This window comes from Cibotium barometz, chromosome 40 (genome assembly GCF_041138505.1).
Source record: "Cibotium barometz isolate CiBa-2024 chromosome 40, ASM4113850v1, whole genome shotgun sequence".
NCBI classification, from domain to species: domain Eukaryota; kingdom Viridiplantae; phylum Streptophyta; class Polypodiopsida; order Cyatheales; family Cibotiaceae; genus Cibotium; species Cibotium barometz.
The window spans coordinates 13,560,690-13,586,933 of record NC_141085.1 but is presented as its reverse complement, the minus strand read 5'-3'; the positions used below and the strand labels follow the sequence as shown (position 1 = coordinate 13,586,933).

The following is a 26,244-nucleotide window of genomic DNA, read 5'->3' as shown; positions in this document are numbered from 1 at the left end:
ATACGTATGTATGGGTTGGTGTTAGGGAACACTCTGCACATCCTTTTTTGACCCTGGTAGCACTCAGACCTTCGTTAATGCCAAACTTATTTAGAAGCTGGGAGTGAAGATGCAAGCAAGTGATCATGTGTATCGTTTGAACCTGGTGGTGGGACTTGGATAGATTTGGGACAGGAGTGTGTCTCAGTTATTGATATATATTCAGAGTTATGCGTCCATGTAGATTGAAAGGGTATTTTTTAGCTTTATCTTTTAAAATAATTGAGATTTATCAGTCATTACAGCGGAGCTATGGTAAAATTTTGTAAAAATTTACACATAAAATAATTTCATTTAAAGCATGAAAAGAGGACTTCCTACCATATTCTAGGAATTATCATCCTAGATTAATTAAAAGAATTTCATTGTAATCATGGAGAAATTGAATTTTTATATTATGCATAAAGGATAAGTTTTTATATCAAAAGTGTTATTTTTATCATTTTTATTTTCATGCATAGAAGTATACATAAAGGATAAATTTTTATATCAAAAGTGTTACTTTTATCAATTTTTATTTTCATGCATAGAAGTATGCATAAAGGATAAATTTTTATATCAAAAGTGTTATTTTTATCATTTTTATTTTCATGCATAGAAGTATGCATAAAGGATAAAGTAATAGAAGATGCTCTAGTATTTTGAAGGGTGATTTTGGGGTCCCACTCTCTATTTTTTGCAACTCGACAGGACTTTGTAATATAGTGTGTATTTGTTATGTAGTGTTTAAATGTGTTAGTACCCTTTTGTCTTATGTTAGTTGTGGTTTATAATGGTTAAGTTAGATGTTTGGGGAACATTGGACTAGGAAGCATCAGTGCAGAGAATCGCAGATGTTTTCTTTGTTGAGTTAGGTTGTGGTTTCTAGCTGGATGGTTGGTTGATCACATGATTGTTTGATCCTAGGGTCTCAGCCTTTGAGGATGAGCCAGTTGAGGGAGGAGGAGATTGCCTGACAATAGTCGGAATACCTCAAGATTGGGATAGATCTCATGGTATATTTCCTTGTGGGAGGTCCATTAGAACGAGAGTTGTTGGATGTGTGGACATGTGTGAATTATTTCAGTGTTATTCCAATGGTTTAGTTGGGAAAGGATTGATCACCCTGACTTGGCTTAAGAAAATTTTATATGATGTGTATCGTAGTGGTATGGGACGCCGGGATCTGCTGCATTGTAGAGTTTTTGGGTGTGTATATTTTCTAACCTTACCATGTTGTAAACGGAAGGGAAAACTGAACACGGGAAATCTAATCAATCATGAAATCTAAAAATACACATATGCATACTAGATAAAACAAGATGACAAAGCTTGAAGATGGGCTGACCCCCCCGCCCCCCCCCCCCTTATGGTTAGATTACCGAAAAGGAGTCTGCTTCCAATACAACTTTGCGGGTGCCCAAGGTTCACCACTGGCTGCACCTATTTCTTCCAATACCATGTGAAAACAAGAAAAACATCACAATATCTGAATTTGTTGACAATTTCAGCACAAGTGAGCATTCCCGGCATCAAGCACATGCAGAACAACTATGGACAGCCCATAGCACTCCCACATCAGCCCGGGACAACTCAACATCATCATCTTCCTCCTGTCTGGCTCATAAAGCAAGTCGACCAGCCCTCAAAGGCTGTTTTCAGCAGTCGACTAGCCCTCGGTAGCCACAGAAGAAAGCGACCAGCAGTTGTGCACAAGCCTGCAAACCTCCGGTCGGAAGGAAAACTGTCTAGAAGCCCACGACCAGCTCTTCCTCCCTGTTTTTAACCTCTGTCCAGCCTCTATTCAAGCTGTAAATCCACCAGCCATCAGTGGAGAACATGTAGAAGGAGTCGGCCAGCTTCTCCCATGCATCCGATGAACTTCAATCGCGATGGATGGCTGTAGAAACTTGCCAACAGGCTGAAAACCAGCCGACTAGCCCTCATGCACTCCTGAAAAGCATGCGCCCCCCCTCCAATCTGGAGTTTTGTCAATAATAGAGGCTTCCGCGCTGAAAATAGCCCACACGTGTGCTTTTTTGGTCCAGAAAGGGGTGCCTACATGAAGGGAGTCCAAATAATGTCCAGTGCCCGGTCTTTGGCCGCCACGTGTATTAAATAAGTCGTGCTCAATGTGTACTCACTTATAAGTTGTCCGATCACTTATAAGTGAGGGTGAACCTGCATCCATAATTATTAACATGTGAACTCATAAAGCTGTAAATTGAGTTTTTGGGAATACTTACCACCTGCAAAACACATGTAGACCACTTGTCAGTCCCAAACAAGTGTGCATATACACGTCCACAGGGTGCCCAGGCGTCCCTGGCCCCATGGACAACACAGGCAGAAATCTCAGGCATTGTCCAGGCAAACAAGACAAGTCATCCCAAGATAAAATCAAAGTCATGCACACACATGAGTGCAATTATATTGGAAGAAACACCCATTTGCTCAGTTGTATCCGATAAAATGTCTAGGGCTCATGATCCTTCGGGAACCTTCCGAGAACATAAATACACAAGATCTCCAAGATAGCTAGTCCTAGAGACTTTCATCATGTCAGGCTCCATGGCCATACATGTACACCATGTCAGGCCCCACAAGCAACACATGTACTATCATGTTAGGCTACATGAGCCATACATGTACTGTCATGTCAGGCTCCATATGCCACACAGACACACCATGTCAGGCTACACCAACCATGAAGGGAGCTAAAGAAGCTCAGCTGAAAGTTAGGGTTTCATGTGGGAGACACACACAGAGAAGAAGGGAGAGTGAGAGAGAGACATGTGGGGATAAGTCAACTCACAAAGTATGAGTGTGTGACTCCCCTATCACACATGTATATTTGCTCTAGTGCACATAGTGTACTTAGTACATTAAAAGTACTAAGTGTACTATGTACTATAAAACTTATGGGCTTGTACACACTATAAGGGTGGGCATAATGCCTTTACTCCAACAACCTCCCTCTTAAAGGCAAAGTGCCCTTAAATGAAGGAAAAGAAAAATCAGCATGTACATGATAATATACAAGGCCATATCAAGGCTGAAACTGGCCTCATCCAATGCCCATCAAGTGTCTGCAATGAGCAAACCGCTCTGGAGGCAAACTCTTTGTCAACAGATAAGCCGGGTTGTCATCCGTATGAATCTTAACAAGCTGAATCAGCTTGTTCTCTATCACCTGTCTGATGAAGTGATACTTCACATCCACATGCTTCGTCTTTGCATGAAAGACAGGGTTCTTTGCCAACTGGATGGCACTCTGACTGTCACAATGCAACAATGGAATATCCCCTGTATAACCCAAATCAACCACTAACCGAGATAGCCATAACGCCTCCTTGCAAGCCTCTGTGGCTGCAATATACTCGGCCTCTGTAGTAGATAAGGCAGTGCACTTCTGCATCCTGGATACCCATGACACAGCACCTCCTGTGAATGTAAACACATAACCGGTAGTAGACTTCCGGTTATCTGGATGACCGGCATAATCCGAATCCGTGTAACCATGCACTAATGCATCCTGTTTGCCAAAGCAGATGCACATATCCTGTGTGCCCTTCAGGTATCTCATGACACCTTTCACTGCTTCCCAATGCTTCTTGCCAGAGTTGGCCATGTATCTAGTAACCACTCCCACTGCAAATGCAATGTCCGGCCTGGTAGCAACCATGGCATACATGAGACTGCCACAAGCTGAAGCATACGGAATCTTGGCCATATCAGCCCTGTCACTATCTGACTGCGGGCTGTCCATAGCACTGAGTTTCACATATGGAGGCAAAGGAGTACTAGTCTCTGTAGTAGATAAGGCAGTGCACTTCTGCATCCTGGATATCCATGACACAGCACCTCCTGTGAATGTAAACACATAACCGGTAGTAGACGTCCGGTTATTTGGATGACCGGCATAATCCGAATCCGTGTAACCATGCACTAATGCATCCTGTTTGCCAAAGCAGATGCACATATCCTGTGTGCCCTTCAGGTATCTCATGACACCTTTCACTGCTTCCCAATGCTTCTTGCCAGGGTTGGCCATGTATCTAGTAACCACTCCCACTGCAAATGCAATGTTCGGCCTGGTAGCAACCATGGCATACATGAGACTGCCACAAGCTGAAGCATACGGAATCTTGGCCATATCAGCCCTGTCACTATCTGACTATGGGCTGTCCATAGCACTGAGTTTCACATATGGAGGCAAAGGAGTACTAGTCTTCTTCCCCTCTTCCATATTGAACCTCTGCAAAACTTTGCCAATGTATTCCTTCTGAGACAAATACAACACATGCTGATTTCTGTCCCGAAGTATCCGTGTCACGACCCTGTGTTTTTCTCTGGACAAGATGCAGGTGTGCACGGGGACATGGTGGACAGTGTGAATGGCATCAGGTTGGAGTCAAAAAGGGAGCCCATGTGTGGACAACCCCATGTGTGAAAGGGGGCAAAGAGATTTTAGCTTAAAAGGTTTAAAAACCTTTGTAATCATTTATAAAGCTTTTCATTAAAGAAACGTGGCCCTTATGCTATTTTGGGGGCCACGTGTGCTTTTTGGGGAAAAAGGGGGGCTGTCAGGCAAAGGAGGCGCCTATCTTTTGTGTGGGTGTGCATTTCCAGTCAGGAGGGCTGCTCATCTGGATATACAGGCGGCCAACGCTGAAGATCTAGGCTTTTGCTGCGTGCTGAACTGGTACTGAACTGGCCGTACAGACCTGAAGACTGCAGGCCGTACAGAGTAGGTGGCGGTTGTTGTTGCAGGCGCCTACTGTGCAGGTACATGCAGATTCAGGCGATGCAGGTACAGGCGGCGCAGGTCAGGTTGCTGTAGATTGGAGGCGGCGCATGTCCAGGTACAGTCCACGTGGCAGATCTGTACGGCTGCTGCAGATTGGCTGGCGGCTGGTCCAGGTGGTAGATGCAGGCCCGTACGGACAGCAGGAAGGAACTGTTGGTGGGCTGCCCTACAGGGTCTATAGGCGCAGCTGAGTGTCTTCCTGTGCTTGCTTTTTGGGTGAAAGCAGTGGGACTGCACATGTGCCTTGACTCTCTCTTTCCCTCCCTTGCTTTCTATGAAACGCCCAATAGCACTGGTGCTTTTTGGAGGGGGCGTGTTTTTGCAGAAGACAAGGGTTGGTTTCTCTTGACTCAAAGGTGGACAGAGGCTGGTTATTCATGAACATAGACATCATGTCGATGGCGTTCAACTGATGGAACTTTCAGCTTCTCTTTGCTTTGGGTTCGGGACTGTTTTGGGACAGTTTATGGGCTGTTTTTGTTTGGCTGCAAATTCAGCTATGTGCTTGGGTTTCTGGCTACAAGTACAGATCTTTTGGTTATGTTTCTTGGCATGGGAGTGATGCAAGCTCGCATGGCTGCGTGCTCATGGAGCAGATTGTTTTCTTCTTGCTAGAAAGGAACAAAGGGACCTACAGTTATGGGCATCTCTATGTTGCCAGATGTTTCATGAGGGAACAGGTAACTAGATGTATGGAAACAGGACAGAAGTTTCAAAGGGAAACAGGCCTAAGGGTTTCATGTGGAAACAGGTCGTAGGTTTTCTCGAAGAGACATGTTTTTTGGGTTTCTCTAGGAGATAGGTCACATGCAGGCAGAAGGTACAGGAATGGACACATGTTTGGTACAACCTTGCTACTGATAGGACAGGGGACAGGGAATCCATGACAGAGATGGATTGTACCCTTGGAAGGTAGAGAGGGTTGGTACAGGTGTGTCAACTGTATGGTATGCTGTGCTGTGATGCGAGTTCTCTTTTGAGAGAGAGTTTGGGAGACTGTGTTGTGATGCAGAAGCACTGGATGTGTCAGGGTGTGATGCTGTTCATAGTGTGAGAGGCTATGGATGGTTGTGGCAGCCTTGATCATGGGAGAAAGCTTCTGTATGCAGACTCAATGTGAGAAGAGACTTTCGATATGAACAATGGCTGGACTTGTTTGGGGATGCCGTGTGGACAAGAAGCCAGATGCAGGTTCTTTGCAGGCTTCAGGAGTTCTACTGGGACGGCTGAATTACCAGCCTTATATTGTAATCAAAGCTCTTATATTCAATTAAAGAAATACCGTAAGGGGCGCCACTGCGATTTGGGGCCAATCGGTGTCCGTGTACTATTTGTAGGAGCACTCTAGCTCTCCCTGTTTGTTTTCCTTTTCTAGGTCCTCAATGGTGTTGAAGTGTTTTATGTGCGAGTGTTTGTTCCACCGCCCTTTGCTTTCTGAAGGCTGGTTTACAAGGTTCCGTCGCTGGGACACATCGTCGACTTTCTCAAGGAGGCGAGCCCGTGGTTGTCACATCAAAAGCTTCAACATGAGGAAAGTGAAAAGGAAGTGCAGGACACAGTACAGGATTTTGTGTCTTTGCCTATATGAGGTGAAGAGCAAGAGTTGAAGATGAAGTTCGGGAGAAAAGACACCAAGGACAAGAAGTAGTCGGCGAGGAACAAGAAGCAGTTGAAGTGTTATGGTGCAGGAGATGCGTTGAAGGCTATGGCTTTCGACAGTTTGTCACCGGTGGTATCTTCACGGAGGCTTCATGGGTTCGGAAGATAGTTTCTTTCTATGTTTAGCAGTGGTGATCTACTATGCTTCATCGAGGACTTGTGCTTACCACTTGGGTGGAGTGCAAGCTCATTTGTTATCTAGGAGTCGCTTGGTGACATCTTGGTATTCACGCGAAGGTACTGGAGGCTGACAGTACATCTGCTTATGGGACTTCTATGATCTTGTGTTCTAGACACATGAGATGATGGAAAAGTTGGGTATGGTTCACAGTCGCGCGCACCTGGAACTCTAACTACAACTATGGATAACTCTATGGAGGGCATAAGTCTTGCGAGCAGTCCTAGAGTTGGTTTGGTTCATGGAAATATGGATCGAACTCTATTTGTGCATGTATGCATACACTTTTTGAGGTAGAGGTATTTTTGTATTCTGGTGCCATTGGATCCTGGTATCATTGAGAATACATTGGGAAATACTCTGCATTGTGTCATGTGCTGCATTGTGTCATGTGCTGCATGTATGTTGGTATGATACATCAAGTGCTTTATTATGTTCATGGATGCACCACTGGGTGTGACTCCTGCGGGATGGCCATGAGACATATGTGGGAAAGTACTTAGTGGATGTAGTGTTTGGATGCATTGAGTGCTTTCATATGCTCATGTTGTACCATCATTCATGGGTCCTGCGGGATGCCCATGGGCGTAAGGCTTGCGAGCAGCCCTTAGACTGTTACTTTGGAGTAGGTAGAGCATTTTGAAGAGCATATGGTTTGCGAATGCATATATGTGTCATGCATATGTGTGCCATATGTAGAATGATGCATGGTTATGTTTTTGGCTAACACAGTTAACGTGTTTCCATTTGGTTTTAGACTTTTGCTGTAGGTTCTGCAGGAACAAGCAAGAGGTGTTTGTCACTTTGGTGTGACAGTGTGGCTTATTGTGCAGGATGATTGTATTATCACCCAGATGCATTGGAGGGCCATTGTTTTTGCCATATGGGGTGTCTTTGCTCAGAAGATGCCTTACTGTGCCATTGAGTGCAATCGAGGACAATTGCCATTTTTCAAGAGGGGGGTATGTCACGACCCTGTGTTTTTCTCTGGACAAGATGCAGGTGTGCACGGGGACATGGTGGACAGTGTGAATGGCATCAGGTTGGAGTCAAAAAGGGAGCCCATGTGTGGACAACCCCATGTGTGAAAGGGGGCAAAGAGATTTTAGCTTAAAAGGTTTAAAAACCTTTGTAATCATTTATAAAGCTTTTCATTAAAGAAACGTGGCCCTTATGCTATTTTGGGGGCCACGTGTGCTTTTTGGGGAAAAAGGGGGGCTGTCAGGCAAAGGAGGCGCCTATCTTTTGTGTGGGTGTGCATTTCCAGTCAGGAGGGCTGCTCATCTGGATATACAGGCGGCCAACGCTGAAGATCTAGGCTTTTGCTGCGTGCTGAACTGGTACTGAACTGGCCGTACAGACCTGAAGACTGCAGGCCGTACAGAGTAGGTGGCGGTTGTTGTTGCAGGCGCCTACTGTGCAGGTACATGCAGATTCAGGCGATGCAGGTACAGGCGGCGCAGGTCAGGTTGCTGTAGATTGGAGGCGGCGCATGTCCAGGTACAGTCCACGTGGCAGATCTGTACGGCTGCTGCAGATTGGCTGGCGGCTGGTCCAGGTGGTAGATGCAGGCCCGTACGGACAGCAGGAAGGAACTGTTGGTGGGCTGCCCTACAGGGTCTATAGGCGCAGCTGAGTGTCTTCCTGTGCTTGCTTTTTGGGTGAAAGCAGTGGGACTGCACATGTGCCTTGACTCTCTCTTTCCCTCCCTTGCTTTCTATGAAACGCCCAATAGCACTGGTGCTTTTTGGAGGGGGCGTGTTTTTGCAGAAGACAAGGGTTGGTTTCTCTTGACTCAAAGGTGGACAGAGGCTGGTTATTCATGAACATAGACATCATGTCGATGGCGTTCAACTGATGGAACTTTCAGCTTCTCTTTGCTTTGGGTTCGGGACTGTTTTGGGACAGTTTATGGGCTGTTTTTGTTTGGCTGCAAATTCAGCTATGTGCTTGGGTTTCTGGCTACAAGTACAGATCTTTTGGTTATGTTTCTTGGCATGGGAGTGATGCAAGCTCGCATGGCTGCGTGCTCATGGAGCAGATTGTTTTCTTCTTGCTAGAAAGGAACAAAGGGACCTACAGTTATGGGCATCTCTATGTTGCCAGATGTTTCATGAGGGAACAGGTAACTAGATGTATGGAAACAGGACAGAAGTTTCAAAGGGAAACAGGCCTAAGGGTTTCATGTGGAAACAGGTCGTAGGTTTTCTCGAAGAGACATGTTTTTTGGGTTTCTCTAGGAGATAGGTCACATGCAGGCAGAAGGTACAGGAATGGACACATGTTTGGTACAACCTTGCTACTGATAGGACAGGGGACAGGGAATCCATGACAGAGATGGATTGTACCCTTGGAAGGTAGAGAGGGTTGGTACAGGTGTGTCAACTGTATGGTATGCTGTGCTGTGATGCGAGTTCTCTTTTGAGAGAGAGTTTGGGAGACTGTGTTGTGATGCAGAAGCACTGGAGGTGTCAGGGTGTGATGCTGTTCATAGTGTGAGGGGCTATGGATGGTTGTGGCAGCCTTGATCATGGGAGAAAGCTTCTGTATGCAGACTCAATGTGAGAAGAGACTTTCGATATGAACAATGGCTGGACTTGTTTGGGGATGCCGTGTGGACAAGAAGCCAGATGCAGGTTCTTTGCAGGCTTCAGGAGTTCTACTGGGACGGCTGAATTACCAGCCTTATATTGTAATCAAAGCTCTTATATTCAATTAAAGAAATACCGTTAGGGGCGCCACTGCGATTTGGGGCCAATCGGTGTCCGTGTACTATTTGTAGGAGCACTCTAGCTCCCCCTGTTTGTTTTCCTTTTCTAGGTCCTCAATGGTGTTGAAGTGTTTTATGTGCGAGTGTTTGTTCCACCGCCCTTTGCTTTCTGAAGGCTGGTTTACAATCCGCTTTCCCAAAATGTGATTTGCGTCACCCAAATCCTTCATATCAAAGGTCTGATGCAGCCTCTTCTTCAAGGCATCCATCTCTTTACGTGATTTCCCGGCAATCAACATATCATCAACATACAAGATGAGGATCAATAGACTGCCATCCAAAGCTTTCTTGGTGTATAAGCAGTGATCTATGTCACTCCTCCTGAAATCTTGGGATTTCATGAATGTATCAAATTGATGATACCATTCCCTTGGTGCCTGTTTGAGCCCATAAAGACTCTTTTTCAGCTTGCATACAAGCTTCTCCTTTCCATTCCCTACATAACCCTCTGGCTGTTGCATATATATCTCCTCATGGAGATCACCGTGAAGAAAAGCAGTCTTCACATCCATCTGAATCAAATCCAGATCATCATGAGCAACCAAAGCTAATACAGCTCTAAGTGTGGTCATTTTGACCACTGGAGAGAAGATCTCATCAAAGTCCACACCATATTCTTGCTTGAAGCCCTTAGCCACTAACCTGGCTTTATATCTTGGCTTTGCATCAGGTGCAACTTTGAGCCTGTAAACCCACTTGCATGGAAAAACCTTCTTGCCTGTAGGCAAATGCACCAACTTCCATGTTCCATTTTTGTGCAGAGAATCCATCTCTGACTTCATAGCACGCTCCCAAAGAGCCTTGTCTGCCCTCTGTAAAGCCTCCTTATAACAAGAGGGCTCCCCACAGTCAGTGAGCATCAAGTAGTCAACCCCTGGAACAAACCTGTCAGGGGGTCTGGAGGGTCTTGTGGACCTCCGTACCCAATGATCATCATTTGCAGGTTGCTGTCCAGCCTGCATATCACCTATTGGTGGCTCCTGTTCCATGCCATAAGGTTGAAAGATCATGCCCGGTATCTCCTCTAACTGTGGGATATCCATAGGGATATCTTCTGCCATCTCTGGCTGTCCATTTGGACCATTTTCAGCACCATTTAAGGGCTGGTTTTGTTGCTGTAATGGCTGATTTACAGCCCTTGGTTGTTGTCCATGATGTCCATCATCATCAAAGATGACTCTGCCAGGCTCTTGTTGCCTTGCAGGCTCCTTATACATGCATGTTTCATAAAAAACGACATCATTGCTGCGTATAATCTTTCTATTCACTGGATCCCAAAGTCTATACCCCATTTCACCTCTGTCACCATATCCTAGGAATATGCATTTGTGAGACTTAGGATCAAGTTTGGTGCGTATGTGCACGTATGCAACGCAACCAAACACTCTCAAGTGCTTGTAGGACGGAGGCTTCCCTGTCCATACTTCCTCTGGCACTTTCCCACCAAGCCTCGTGTTAGGTGACCTGTTTATAAGATGAACGGCTGTCATAACAGCTTCAGCCCAAAAACCATGAGGTAACGCAGCATGTGACAACATAGAACGGACCTTCTCCTGAATGGTCCTGTTCATCCTCTCTGCTGTCCCGTTTTGTGGAGGATCATAAGGAGCAGAGAGCTCCCTCTTGATGCCTTTAGCATCACAAAAGTCCTGAAACTGTTTGGACATATACTCTCCACCATTGTCGGAACGCAAAGCCTTCGGTGTTTTGCCAGTTTGATTCTCAACATGAGCAACAAACTTCTCAAACACTGAGAATGTATCACTCTTCAAACGAAGAGGATAAACCCACACCTTGCGTGTGGCATCATCAATAAAAGAGAAAATATATTGCCCCTCCCAAAGAAAGCTGAGGCATCTCACATACATCTGTATGCACAAGCTCTAACTGAGCATCTTTTTGTCCAAGAGCTTTCTTGTGGGGGCACTGGAGTTGCCTGCCATATATACAATGCTCACAAAACTGAAAACTTGAGAACTTTAGAGAAGGCAAGTAACCAAAACGAGACAATTGCTCCATTCCTTTGACACTCATGTGTCCCAACCGGCTATGCCACATAGAGATTTCCGGCAGCTCGGTTGCATTTACATTAGCATGGTGACAAACACCAGCATGCATGAAGTAAAGAGTGTCCACCTTAGAGCCTCTGGCAACAACCAGTGAGCCCTTACTAATCTTCCACTTTCCATTACCAAATGTGGTAACATAACCAGCATCATTAATCTGTCCAGTAGAAAACATGTTCTTCTTGATCTCAGGCACATGCCTTACATCATGGAGCATAAGCTGTGAGCCATCTGAAAACACAAGCCTCACATCACCTCTGTCGAGAATCTGGCATGCATGGTCCAAATAAACTACTCCTTCATTGCTAGCAGTATACTTGACAAACAAGTCTCTGCAACCTGTGACATGAAAGGAGGCACCTGAATCAATGATCCATGAGTGCATACCATGACCATCTCTTGCATGGAGTGAATGGGCATCAAGTGAAGACATGAATAGGACTTCATCCTCACTGTCACCTGCATGTGACACATTGACTTCTTCAATCTTGACTCCACTTTTGGCCTTTGGCTTTGCATCTTTGGCTTCATCTTTGTCTTTGTCTTTGCCTTTGCCCTTTTCCTTTTGATCATTCTTTCATTTGTAGCATTGCTTTTTGAAATGTCCCTTCTTGCCACAATAATGGCATTCCAAGTCCTTTTTGGAGCGGGACTTGCTCCTTCCCCGTTCTTGGCTTTTACCCCTTTGCTGGGATCTCCCACGTGCATTCATTGCATTGGACTTTCCAACAGAGTTGTTCTTCCTGTTCATCTCCTCTTGAAGGGGAGCACCCTCCACATCTGCATATGACAGCATAGCATTTGAATTGCTATTGGCTGTCCTGAATGTGTCCCAACTCTCTGGCAAAGTGCATAAGAGAAAGGTGGCTTTGAACTCATCGTCCATTGCCAACTTTTGATTGATGACCTGGCTGACAACACCATTAAACTCATTTAGATGGGCTGTCATAGACGCCCTTTCTTTCATTTGAAGACCTATGAGTTTCTTCAACCAATACACTTTGCTTGAGGCACTTTGCTGGGCATACAAGTACAAGTCTTGCAATCTTTGCCACATTCCCCAAGCTGTCTTCTCTTCACGTATGCTGAAAAGTAAAGAGTCTGGCACAGACAACATGATGGTGGATCTTGCCAGCTCATCCATATCTTCCCATTCTTCAGCAGTAAGAGAAGCGGGCATTACACCCCTTTCTTTGATGGGCTTGTGCTGCTTCTTCTGGAGCAACACATTATAGCACTGGGTTTGCCAAATGTCATAATTATGTGAGCCTTCAAGCTTCTTGATGTGAAGCAATGAAGAGCTCTCACCTGTGGTTGCCATAGCAATATGCAACCTTTGACACAGTCAATGCCTGACTCCCTGCAAGATGTGCAAACACTGCACCAAAGCACACAAAGTGCTCACAGTTGTTCTCCCAAAGTTTATCTCCCACTGCGGAAGCACGAATGCAACTCTCCTCCCACTGAATGTGATAAAATCACCAAAATCTGGTTGCTGCAGATTTATGACACCACCTTAGATGTGCTCTGTTCCCCTTCCAAAATACTGCACAAGAGTACTAAGTGCTCACCAAAGATGTACCAAATTTGTACCGGCAAGTATAGCAGCTGAAAATGAGCCTTTTCCTCACTCAAATCAATGTACAGCCATGCCAAAACTTGTACAAAGTTGTACCAAATCTGTACCAGCAAGTACAGTAGCAATAAATGCTCTCCTGGCTGTCCAAATGAGTGAAAATCAGACCTTGACAGTCCCCACCACTGCATACAACAGTCCCGGACAGAAATTGGGCAAAAGCCCCTTGACTGCAAGTGGATTACTGAGGGTTCAAGGCATAAAAGTCTTCCCTGCTGCTTTGCCAAGCTCAACAAGCACAAAATCTTGAAAAGCCCCTTGATTCAAGATCAATTTCTGATCATGAATGGTACATTAATGCACATGAAGGCATCCAGAGTCTTCACAATGCTTCCCCCTGGCCACATATACATCCAATACATAAAAGCCCCTTGATTTAATGGCACATTGAGTGCTTGACAGGCATCAACACATTGCCCAAAGCATCAAATGCCAGTGCCTGCATGCAAAACAACCCAATTGGCACAAAAGCCCTTTGATTTGCACTCCAATTTGCTGCAATTTAGCCCCGAATGTGAGATTGCTCACATCATACAGCATGTATGAATGCCCAATGGCACAATTACATCAAAAGCCCCAAATGTTAACACCCAATTTCCTGCCAATTGACCCGGAATGTGACCAGTGTCACCCAATGTTGCCAATTGTGCTCAAATCTGAGCCATTAGGACCTGTACCTGCTGAATTGATGATAATGGACATGCAAAATCCCAAAATTGAAGTAAATACCTCTGAAATTTTTGATTTCTGTTGCAGGAAAGGGGGGGGGGGCCTTCGTATTCGCTGACTCGTGAAGGAGCTGATGCTGCTGCTGTCTGAAAACTGCTTGGCCTTTTCGAAGAGGAGGAAAAGCGCAACGGCAACCCACGGCCTGAGGTTACGGCAGAAGGGCCGATGTCAGAGGAGGAGTGAGCGGCAGCGACGCTCATCCACAGCTCCTGCGGGACACTAAGCACCTCCTCGCCTTGGCTTACGGCACGCTCGTGGGTCACCAGCCCCAACCCCTCCGCTCCGCACTCCTCCGGCCTCACCACGTTGCTGCTGTTTAGCGCGCCCTTCTCTGATAGACAAGGTCTTCGTAGATGCAGTCCTCTGCGATGAGGTCGCGTACGGAGTCGAGGTCACGTCGGTTTATGCTGGCATAAAACTCTTCGACGACGGTACAGCCAGGCTGATGGTGATGATCGGCAGTACGACCCGGGCCATCGTCTGCGCTTGTATGGTCGGAGGAGGGGCTGTCTGGCGACGTGAGAGGAGGCAAGGCAAACAATGGCGAGCAGCCATGGGCTTGTGAGGGAAGCCTCTTTGGTGCACTTAGATGCAGGAGATGGGTAGTGAGAGACTGGTGACCTAGACGATGGTAGCTCTGATACCAGTTGAAGGGAGCTAAAGAAGCTCAGCTGAAAGTTAGGGTTTCATGTGGGAGACACACACAGAGAAGAAGGGAGAGAGAGAGAGACATGTGGGGATAAGTCAACTCACAAAGTATGAGTGTGTGACTCCCCTATCACACATGTATATTTGCTCTAGTGCACATAGTGCACTTAGTACATTAAAAGTACTAAGTGTACTATGTACTATAAAACTTATGGGCTTGTACACACTATAAGGGTGGGCATAATGCCTTTACCCCAACAAACCATACATGTATGTCATGTCAGGCTCCACATGCCACACATGAACAGTAGAAAAATAGAAGCTGTAAGGAATTTTGTGACATTCCCCCCGGCTTCTAAGCAGTTGACTGCAACTGAAAAGCTTGCAGTTGACTGCAACTGAAAAGCTTCCAAGTAGGCCTTCAGAAGTTCTGGATAATCCGCAAAATAATCCTCGTCCATCCATTTTGCATCCATAGCCGAATAGTTTTTATACTTCACAAGATACCTGCGCACTAGCTTGCCACCTGCATGCTTGCGCTCTTTATGAAAAACTATCTGCTCAGGTTGCAATACCTCCTCAAGTTCATCCACTTCAGGTGGATCTTCCAAAACTGGTTCCATAGGAGGTGGTCCCACATAAGGCCTTAGCAAACTGACATGAAAGGCATTGTGGATTTTCCATTGATCGGGCAATACCAATCTATATGCCACTTCATTTTTTTTCTGCAAAATTTGGAATGGCCCGTAATACCTGTTTGAAAGCTTAGGAAACCGGCCTTCCTTACCTGGCCGCTTCCGAAGACGTGCTTTCTGAAACTTTAGTAATACCCAATCGCCTTCCTTGAAAACCACCTCTCGCCTGTGTTTGTCAGCTGCCTTTTTCTGCTTAGCTTGAGATCTTTCTATGGCTGTCCAAACCTGTGCAAACGCAGTATCCAAATCACGGACATACTCATCTGCTGCAAAGATTTCATCTTTTGTTCGTAAGATAGGTGGAAGCACCACCTTGCCATAGACTATCTCAAATGGAGCCTTATTAGTTGAAGAATGCACTGTGTTATTGTATGCAAATTCAACCAATGGCAAATACTTTTCCCAATCTGACTTCTGCTCAGATACATAACATTTGAGCAAATCAAGCACAATTGAATTTTCTATTTCACTCTGACCATCCGTCTGAGGATGACAGGCTGATGAAAAACTCAACTTTGTGCCCATATTATCAAACAATGTGCGCCAAAATAAACTGGTAGTCCGAGGATCTCTATCCCCCACAATAGACTTGGGAATGCCATGATGTTTGAAAATTTGAGCTAAGAACAACTTTGCCATGTGCTCTGGCTTGATTGTTTTCCTCACAGGAATAAAGTGTGCTTGTTTGCTAAAACGATCTATAATAGTCTATATAGCATCATTTCCATGTGCCGATTTTGGAAGATCCATAATGAAATCCATAGCAATGCTTTCCCATGGTTCCTGTGGAATGGGTAAGGGCTGAAGCAAACCGGGTATCTTGTGTCTGTCAAACTTGACTTTCTGACACACTATGCACTCTCGCACATAAGCTTCAATATCCCTGCGTAGAGCTGGCCAAAAAAAATATCTTTCCAAAGCCTGTGTAGTAGCCAGAATACCACGATGACCAGCATATGGCGGAGCATGACACTCTTCCATAACCTTTTGGCGTAATTCACGCACTACACAAATACGATTCTGCATAATCGAAAACCCATCTCTAATCGAATAAGATGGGACAGCAGTACCATGATTCAAATCAGCCCAAATAAGCTGAAAATCTGTGTCCAAAGCATACATATCTGGCATCCCTGATAAGTCTTAGTGGTAGGTAGTAGTTACGGCATGCACTTGTGGCCTGCGTGACAAAACATCCGCCACCAAATTCTTCTTGCCCAGGGTATGCAAAATCTGAAAATGAAACATGGACAAGAAGTTTGCCCACCTAATTTGCTTTTCTGAGAGTTTAGGCTGTGTAAGAAAGAGCCGTAAACTCTAGTGGTCTGTTTTTACCATAAATTCAGCCCCCTAAAGACAATGCTTCCATGTTTGAAGGGCATGAATAACGGCTAACAACTCTTTTTCATAAACATGCAAATACAATTCCGCATGTTGCAGGCGGCAGCTTTCGAAAGCCACTGCATGTCCCTCTTGGTTCAAAACAGCCCCCAAGCAATCTCCACATGTATCACACTCGACCACAAAAGGCCTATGCAAATCTGGAATAATAAGAACTGGCCCTGATACAATGGCATCCTTTAACTTCTGAAAAGCTGTCTTTTCGGGTTCTGACCAACGGAATGCTACTTTCTTCGTTAGATCATGTAACGGTGAAGCTAAGAAAGCAAAGTGTCGAATGAATGGACGATAGTACGAGCATAAACCAATAAAGCTCCTAACTTGATGCACATTCTGCAGTTCTGGCCAATCCTTGATTGCTTGAATCTTTGCGGGATCCATGCATACTCCATCCTTGGAAACAATATGCCCTAAATAGTCAAGTTCTGACAAGAAGAATTCACTCTTCTTTCCATTGATGAAAAGCTTATGTTTCCTCAGCTCTTCAAAAACAATGCCAAGATGCTCTTTATGTTCAGCCTCACTCTTTGAGAAAATGATAATATCATCAAAGAAAGTTCCTGTGAACTTGCGGTGAGGTCTAAAAATTCTGTCCATCATTCTATTGAAAGTGGCGGGAGCATTCGTAAGTCCAAATGGCTCAACCAAATACTCATATAATCCAAATGATGTTCGAAAAGCCGTTTTGTGCACATCTTGAGGTACCACTCGAATTTGATGGTAACCACTCTTAAGATCAATGCGATTGAAACAAGCAGCTCCCTCAAGTTAATCAAGAATATCATCGATTCGGGGAATCGGAAACCTGTTCTTGATAGTAATCTTGTTAAGGGCCCTATAATCAACACACATCCTGTATGTCCCATCCTTTTTCTGCACAAGTAAAAGTGGAGAACAATAAGGTGAAGAACTTGGCCTTATCAACCCCTTCTCAAGTAAATCTTTTACTTGAGTGATGATTTCCTCCTGTTGGGCAGCACTCACCCTATAAGGAGGTCAGTTAGGAGGAGCGCTCTCAGGGATTTTGTCAATACAATGATCCTCTCGTCTGTCTGGAGGTAACTGTCCTTGAAGTGAATCGGCAAAACAATCAGCATATTCACTTAAGAAATCAATCTTATCTTGATCTATGGGAGCTATAGCATCATGCTCAACTTCATCACGTACAAAGACCAAGTAAGAACAAGCTGATTTCTTTATTGCCTTTGAAATAGATATATGGCTTACAACGGGTATGGTACTCCCAGTAGTACCCGCATCAATATAAACTTCCCTACCTCTATGAGTAAACATAACTTTCTTTTCTTTGTGCAAAATCTTGGGATCCAAATGGTAATGCCAAGGCATCCCAAGTAACTTATCACATCTTGTAAGTGGTGCCATGAGGAAGTCTTCATGATCCAAATATCTCTGAATCTGTATGCGAAGCTTCCCAATGATGGGAGTGACCTTTACTTCCTTGCCCTCAAAGGCAGCATCTGCATGAAAGTCCATGCCCAATTCCTCAGGCTTTAACCCAAGAGCAGCAGCCATTTGTATGGATATGAAGTTATCTGTTGAGGCATTATCGAAAAGGAATAAAGTTGTTTGGTCCTTTAACTTGTCCCAAGCTTTGCATAAAATCCTGCTCTTTGGTTCATGTGCAGTGTTACCCTGAACATCGGGTATAACATTCACACTTGGTTTGGCATCCTGCACATTATTCTTTTTGAGATTCTGGGGGCATTGAGCTTTCATGTGATCTTTGCTCCCCCCCTCTCTCATGCAATCAAAGATATACTGTCTGCACAGCCTAGGATCATCCTTTTTACCCCCCGGCTTCTTTTCTGAGCCCCCGTTTTGCATCCTTGGACTCATGAGACATAAACTTAGGTGGCTGTCCACCCTTTTTTAGCTCATTTCCAGCTCTGAATTTTCCTTTGTATGAGCTGAATTCTTGTCTTTTTGATGCTTCCTTGCCATGCAACTCAGAAATAGTTGCTGAGTATATGAGCTCCTGTAAAGTGTTGTGGGGGTACACTACAAGGCTCTTTTGAATGATTTGTTGCAGCCCTGACTCAAACTTTCTTTTCTTCTCATCCTCACTAATCGTCATGAAAGGTGTGACCTTGAGAAGAATTCGGCAAAACATTGAAACATAAGAAGAAACGGATTCGCCTTCATCCTGTGTTAGCCAATCCCAGTCCTTTCGTACATCCTTCTCAAAGTGAGGAGGAAGGAACTGATCATAAAATTGCTCTTTGTGAAAGCACTCCATGTACGGGCAGCTGTCCTATCCAAAAGCTTTGCCATCCACCAATCACTTGCAGTCTCTTTGAGATGCATACCCACATGCCTGAGCATAGATTTCTCGGTAAATTCCTTAGTGCAAAAGGCTATTTCAAATTGCCTTATGAAAGCAAGTGCCTTGGTAGTATCCAACTTTCCATTATAGCTCTCGAATTTAATGTCCTTGTCCCCTGATTTGAACTCTTTGGCCTTCTTGCCATGACGGGCATCCCGACGGTCTAATGCATCATCCTCCTCGTCATGCCTACGTTGGCGAGACGATGCCCAGGTCTAGGGCTGATTTCCCGCGTAACACCCTCCACTCTAGATGGAACTTTAGGAGCAGGAGCATACCTAGAAGGTAGAGATACCACCGACAATGCATGAAGATCTTCTGCATCTCTCAAATGGGCTGAAAACCCCTAATCTTTCCCACGAGCTGCATGTCGATGTACATCATCTCCTCGGGCTGCATGCCCCCCCCCCCCCCCCCCCCTCAAATCTGTTGCATGGGTTGCAAGCCCCCTCAAAAAACTTGCTTGGGCTGCATGCCCACTTACATCACTTGCTCGGGCTGCATGCCCTCTTACATCACTGGTGCGGTTTGCATGCCCTCTCACATCACTAGTGCGGCCTGCATGCTCTCTCACAACATCATCGGAATTCCCTTCACTGGATAGCCTGTGAGGTTGTGAAGACCCGCTTGCCCTCATCATCGGAAACAACTTCGCCACGGCTTTTTAGATAAGCAACAGCCAACTCTCGAGGTTTGCCGATTCCCATCTGTTGGGCAATTTCATCAAAAGTGACCACATCAGCCTTGACATGAGACTTTGATTCTATGACCTTCTGTACATCAGGATCTCTTTGCAAAGCATAGAGCTCCTCAAGCTCATTCATCAAGGCATCAATATCCTGCTCAACCTCAGCCCTGGCAGATAACGGTGGATCGTTACCCGCCAAAGCTCCAACATGATCCCTGTCTCTATCTTCTTCCCGCATGCGGTGAATACGGGTGATAGAGTCCTCCACAGAATGATCAGACTGGCTGGCCATAATGTATCTTTCAGCTTTTCAGAAGGAAAAGAATTTTCCGTGCCCCGGAATCGCTCTCTACCAGTTTCCCAAGTATGATACCGAATAGACTACAAGGGTGCAATAGTGCCCCTACATAGACAGGAGGGCCACGAAGTCTTTCCGCACACTCACTGCCGCTTAAATCAAAGGTAACGTCTTTCGAGGCGCGACAATAAGACGAGGGCTACCTCAGAATCCCAACCTTCTCTCACAGATAATGACTCCTTACAGCCATATCCAGCATCATATTAGGCACAACTGTGTAGAAAGCCAGGCTCTGATACCAATGTAAACAGAAGGGGCAACTGAACACGGGAAATCTAATCAATCATGAAATCTGAAAATACACATATGCATACCAGAAAAAACAAGACGACAAAGCTGCACAATACACCACACTAGGGGCCAGAAGATGGGCTGACCCCCCCCTTTATGGTTAGATTACGAAAAAGGAGTCTGCTTCCAATACAATTTTGCGGGTGCCCAGGGTTCACCACTGGCTGCACCTATTTCTTCCAATACCATATGAAAACAAGAAAAACATCACAATATCTGAATTTGCTGACAATTTCAGCACAAGTGAGCATTCCCGGCATCAAGCACATGCAGGACAACTATGGAAATCCCATAGCACTCCCACATCAGCCCGGGACAACTCAACATCATCATCTTCCTCTTGTCTGGCTCATAAAGCAAGTCGACCAGCCCTCAAAGGCTGTTTTCAGCAGAGTCGACCAGCCTCGGTAGCCACAGAAGAAAGCGACCAGCAGTTGTGCACAAGCCTGCAAAACTCCGGTCGGAAGGAAAACTGTCTAGAAGCCCACGACCAGCTCTTCCTCCCTGTTTTTAACCTCTGTCCAGCCTCTATTCAAGCTGTAAATCCACCGGCCATCAGTGGAGAACATGCAGAAGGAGTCGGCCAGCTTCTCCCATGCATCCGATGAACTTCAGTCGCGATGAATGGCTGTAGAAACTTGCCAACAGGCTGAAAACCAGCCGACCAGCCCTCATGCACTCCTGAAAAGCATGCGCCCCCCCTCCAATCTGGAGTTTTGTCAATAATAGAGGCTTCCGCGCTGAAAATAGCCCACACGTGTGCTTTTTTGGTCCAGAAAGGGGCGCCTACATGAAGGGAGTCCAAATAATGTCCAGTGCCCGGTCTTTGGCCGCCACGTGTATTACATAAGTCCTGCTCTACTCACTTATAAGTTGTCCGGTCACTTATAAGTGAATGTGAACCTGCATCCATAATTATTAACATGTGAACTCATAAAGCTGTTGTCAAATCCCCATAGATCTCCTCGTAGAACGCTCCTAGTACGAGACTCGAAACCTGCAAACAAACAAACAAACAAGAAGGGGGTGCAGGCATGACACACCACCCAACGATGACAGCCGTGGGCAAGCCCACAAACTTGGCTGTCCCCACCGAGCCACGAGCTGAGCTAACTAGGTTGACGTACAGACCAATCTCTACCTCGCGAGGTCCCATACCGCCGCAAAGCTACCCTCGCGGGCCTTGAGACTTTTGCCGGCCTCGGCTGCGTAAAGCAGGTGCACGTCTGCACTAGATCCAGGCTCCAGACCATAGAGTTCTCACAAATCACGTGAGACTCTATATGACTAATGACTAACCTTGGCCACCCTTTTATAGGGTCTTGGCCGGTCATCGGGCGTCCACACTTGGGCGCCTGCCTGTCCATACTTGGGTGCCGGTCCATTAGTCTATCCCTAACTCAGCTCGCCAAACAGCCTGCCTAGCTCCAAGCTTCCCCAAACCTCGAAACTAGTCTTGTGTGCGTGTAGCACACGGTAGATACACACTGTGCACATGACATACTCCCCTTTCTCTAAGAGGTCACTCCTGAGCTCACTAAAAAGCCAGGGTAATCTCTCTGAAGAGTAGTCAATGTCTCCCATGTAGCGTCCTCCTCAACACGATCCTTCCACTTAATCTTGTATTCCGTGATAAGCGTATTACGCAATCTTCTTTCACGAAATCCAAGAATCTTTTCAGGTTCGTGTGGAACAAATGTCATGTCCTCGACATCTATGATTTCTTGAGGAGTAACTACCTGGTCTGTTCCACCCAATACTTCCTTAAGTCTACTGATATGAAATACAGGATGAACTTTAACATGAGAAGGCAAATCCAATTCATATGCAACTGAACCAATCCGTCGTGTAATACGAAATGGTCCACAGTATCTAGGGGATAATTTCGAAGATCGACCTGTTCGTAAAGTCTCGGAATCTTTCGGAACTCGCAAATACACCATCGTTCCTTGAGAGAACTCTTGGGGTGAACGATGTCTATTAGAATAAAATTTGTCTCGGTCTTGAGCACTTCTAATAGATTCCTTCGGAACTTGTAACATTTCTTGCATATCTTGCAAAAAATTACGTGCTGCATCATGCTGAAGTCCTGAGAATCCCACTGTAACAGGTGATCTAGGTTGAAAACCATAAGGACTAAAACTTGTACTTGTATGCTTAGTACTGTATATGCAAATTCTAACATAGGAAGATAATCCTCCCATGAACTGTGTCTTTTGGATATATATGCTCGAAGCATATCCTCCAAAATCTGATTCACTCTTTCAGTCTGGCCATCAGATTGAGGATGATCTGAGGAACTCAAATTCAAAGTTGTTTCCAACTTCTCAGAAACAAGTTTCGAAAAATCACTCGTAAACTTACAGTCCCTATCACTGACTATGTCCTGCGGTAACCTGTAGAGTCTAAACAATTGCTCGATAAACTGTCTTGCTAATTGCGTAGCTGTAATAGTCTTCCGGGTCGGTAAAAATCTAGCCATTTTTGAACAGCAGGAAGTGCTGTCCAACAGCCAGAAAAAGCACACTACTGCTTTACCACCACCCCTGCACCTTTCTGTAGACACCCTTAAACACACATGCGTTAGGGTTTAATCCCTCCCCCTCCTCTCAATCGACGGCCCATCCAAGGTAGTGCTGTTATCAGCTCTATACAGGAAAAGAGTGCAGTTGAGTCCCAAAAAGCACAAGTCCCGTGCACAACCATAAGCGCACAGAATTCAGCCTTCTGCAGAACACGACCAGGTCTCTGTATCATACAGCCCACAACTGCAAAACCCCATGTGCAGAGAAACAACCAAGAGCTAGAACTTCACCCTCAAACACATGCATGATCGGACTGTCAGGGAACAAATAACATTCAGAAATATGACAAAAGTTCTTACTTTCTCCATAGATGTGCAACGATTCCATGAACGGTGCCCAGCTATAGTGGCAAGGGGCTGGTCGGTTGGTAGGGTTGGGTGGTTGGCCAACCATGCTAACTGGTGCAACTGTGCCAATTGTGCATGACTAGATACAATACACCCACAATCTGTCCACATTTGATGGACGTGGATGCCTTTTTTTCCGCCTTGTGGAACACGTGTCTGGCTGTCCCTAAACAGGCCCAATCTGCCCATACTTCTCCTTGAATCTTGCCCTCGAGGCGGCAAGTAGGAAGCATCCCTATGGGGCACTCACATGGGTGATGCAGGTAACATCCCACATGTGGGCAGAATGTGTCCTTGCTAGGTGTTACATTGGCCAGCCTGCTTGGGTACCCAATGTGCACGATCCAGGATAGTAGAATGATTAGCCTGGTTGGAACTGGTGGTGCCGTTTTTTTCCCCAGGGGGATGGTGCTTACTATAACCTGAAAATGATTAGCCTGGTTGGAAGTGGTGGTGTCGTTTTTTTTCCCAGGGGGAATGTGCTTACTATAACCTGAGAATGATTAGCCTGGTTGGAACTGGTGGTGCCGTTTTTTTTTCCCAGGTTACTATAACATGAGAAAATGCGTGCATAGTAATTGAGAATGTCTATGTGGATTGAAGTGTTGTTACTCTTTCTAGTTTGCTTGGCATGCTTGTAATCTCATATTGAAGTCCATTTATCATATGTTTTCAGCCTCTGGTGCAGAGCTTAAACATTTGGAAGTAGCTGATGCAGATGCCTCTCCTATCAAGGTATCCTCTGTTTCATACACTATAAACCTTCGATTAAACCTCTGTTTCATACATCATATACATTTGGAGGTATCTGATACAGATGCCCCTTTCTGAGGGATTGAAAGAGGTTAGGAGTATTAAAAGTATAAGAGCAGGGCATAGTTGGAAACCTTAGTTCAATCAAGTACTTGTGCTTCTTTATGGGAAGAATTCTTTCTCATGATCAGCAGTTCTCTGATGGATATTATCTTCTTTCATTCCAACCTGATTTGGAGCTTGAGAGCAGCCTCTGCCAGGTCCTAGAGCATAGCTAGAAGTACGTAGCAAGAAAAGACCTGGTTCAGGGGTCTTGGGAGTGCTCAGCATCACCTCTAACAATGATAAGAGGCAAGGTTATGATCAAGGTGTGGAACATTCTGTTCCTGTGATGTGAGGCTTAGGCATGGCTCCTTCAGTGTAGTGGTAAGGCATGTCATTGCACATGTACTTGTCGGAGTAACAATGGGTGAAACATTTTGTGTCCTTTCAAAGTTACAAAAGAGCTATCAGTACTTTGAGATTAATGACACATGTGACCTTAGCACACTTGGGTCCTTAAAATGATTTGAGGACCTTAGATAGGGACCTAGTGTGGAAGGAATTTTAGAGTAAATCCTTGGGTTATGATTGCTTATTCATGGGATGCTTTGGTTGGACACCTATCTTGGGACTGGGATGATTAGGATTAAGGTCAAGCCTATAGTCTCACCAAGGATCGTATGCAACATGTCACATGCATCAGCTTTGTAATCTATCCATGTAGGGATTGAGCACTTTCGGCACACCATGCGTATTAATACACTTAGTGACTTAAAGAAAAGGCCACGGCTCACCATGCGTATTAATACACTTAGTCACTTAAAGAAGAGGCCACCGCACAACACAAGATTGCAAAGCTGAAAATGAAAGTATGCTGATAATGAGCCGGAACAGCCAGCCCCTCCCTCAAGTAAGCTTTATTCACTTGAGAGAAATGAGTACAAACTTCACAGGCTTCCAAAGCGAGATGTCCATAAACAATGTGATGAAAACAATATCAAACAAGTGATGTCGGAGACGAGCCGCCGTTCAAGGGATTTGTCCCACTTGTCTACCCCATTAGTGTCACGGGACCCTTTTGTACTTCTTGAAGAAAATAATTTAAAAACTTACAAATTACATCATAATTGAAACAAAGACTTGAATTAATTTGAAAAACCAAATAACATAGCATAACATAAGGCAAGAGAAATAAAATAACATCACCATCAAGAGTAAAAGGAGTAAAGGATAGAGAATACCACACAAAAGACAAGATTGGGTGCAATCTCCCTTCTTAAGTGTGTAGCTCCATTTCCACGACTTGAGTATTTAGAGAATTTTATTTATAAAAATAGCCCAAGGAGCTAAGAATAGATGTGCGTAGAAATTGGGCTTGCTTTTCCCACTTTAGGAATATTGCTTTATACATTTTACACCATATGAAGTCTCCTAAGGTTTATACAAATAAAAACCTTTGTCCAAATATAATTGCTAATGGGCCTTGTTACATAAAATAACTTTGTGCACATTTGTACATATAATAATCTTGTGTACATTCGCACATTCTATTAAGCTGAATCCTGCATAAATTAAGTTAAGCATATTTTTCTATGATTATTAATTCATAAAAAATATGATAAAATATATATACCTGTAATAGTTCTCCCGTTTGAGGAAGCAAATGTCCTCAGTTCAGAAAAATGTTATTGATGTCATAACTTGCAAGGTAAACTCAGAGGTTTGAACGTGGCTCAGAGACACAAAAGCATGGCTCAGAGGTTCTTATGGACATGGAATACCAACAAGAAAAAGTCGTGCGACACCTAAATTGGTGATCGTCACACTGATTATCAAATAAAAAATAACATGTATAAAATAAAAATGATCATCATCTTTACACCACCGCTTAATCCACCGACCATACGACACCTCAATCGGTACCCTCGTATAGTGCGACACCTCAATCGGTACCCTCGCACATCTCATGCAGTGCGACACCACAATTGGTACCCTTGCACTTCTCGTTGCTATACTCAGACATTGTCCACATTAGTTAAACAATTAATTGAACACATCAATTAATCCCAACGTCGTGTTGACTCTTGAGATATAGACAACCCATAAGTATTTAAATAGCAGCCACACACATGTTTGCCAGGCGTAAGTATCCCAGGAATCACCCCTCCATACGAAGCAAGTGAAACAACCAGTGGAGGTCCACAAGCATGCCATATACGGGCGTCC

General features: G+C 44.9%; 1 protein-coding gene across 12 annotated transcripts in view; it reads left to right on the top strand.

Annotated features, from left to right (window-relative positions):
• LOC147615224 (uncharacterized) overlaps nucleotides 1-26,244 on the top strand; it is a 114,945-nt gene that overhangs the window by 24,357 nt on the left and 64,344 nt on the right. For all 12 annotated transcript variants that reach the window (XR_015262780.1, XR_015262782.1, XR_015262781.1 and 9 more), the window contains one exon: nucleotides 23,900-23,958. Coding sequence is in view for 8 of the 12 variants with exons in the window: in XM_086779269.1 (XP_086635395.1) it covers nucleotides 23,900-23,958 (59 nt within the window). In the remaining 4 variants the exon portion in view is untranslated. The remainder of the gene's footprint in view (nucleotides 1-23,899; nucleotides 23,959-26,244) is intronic.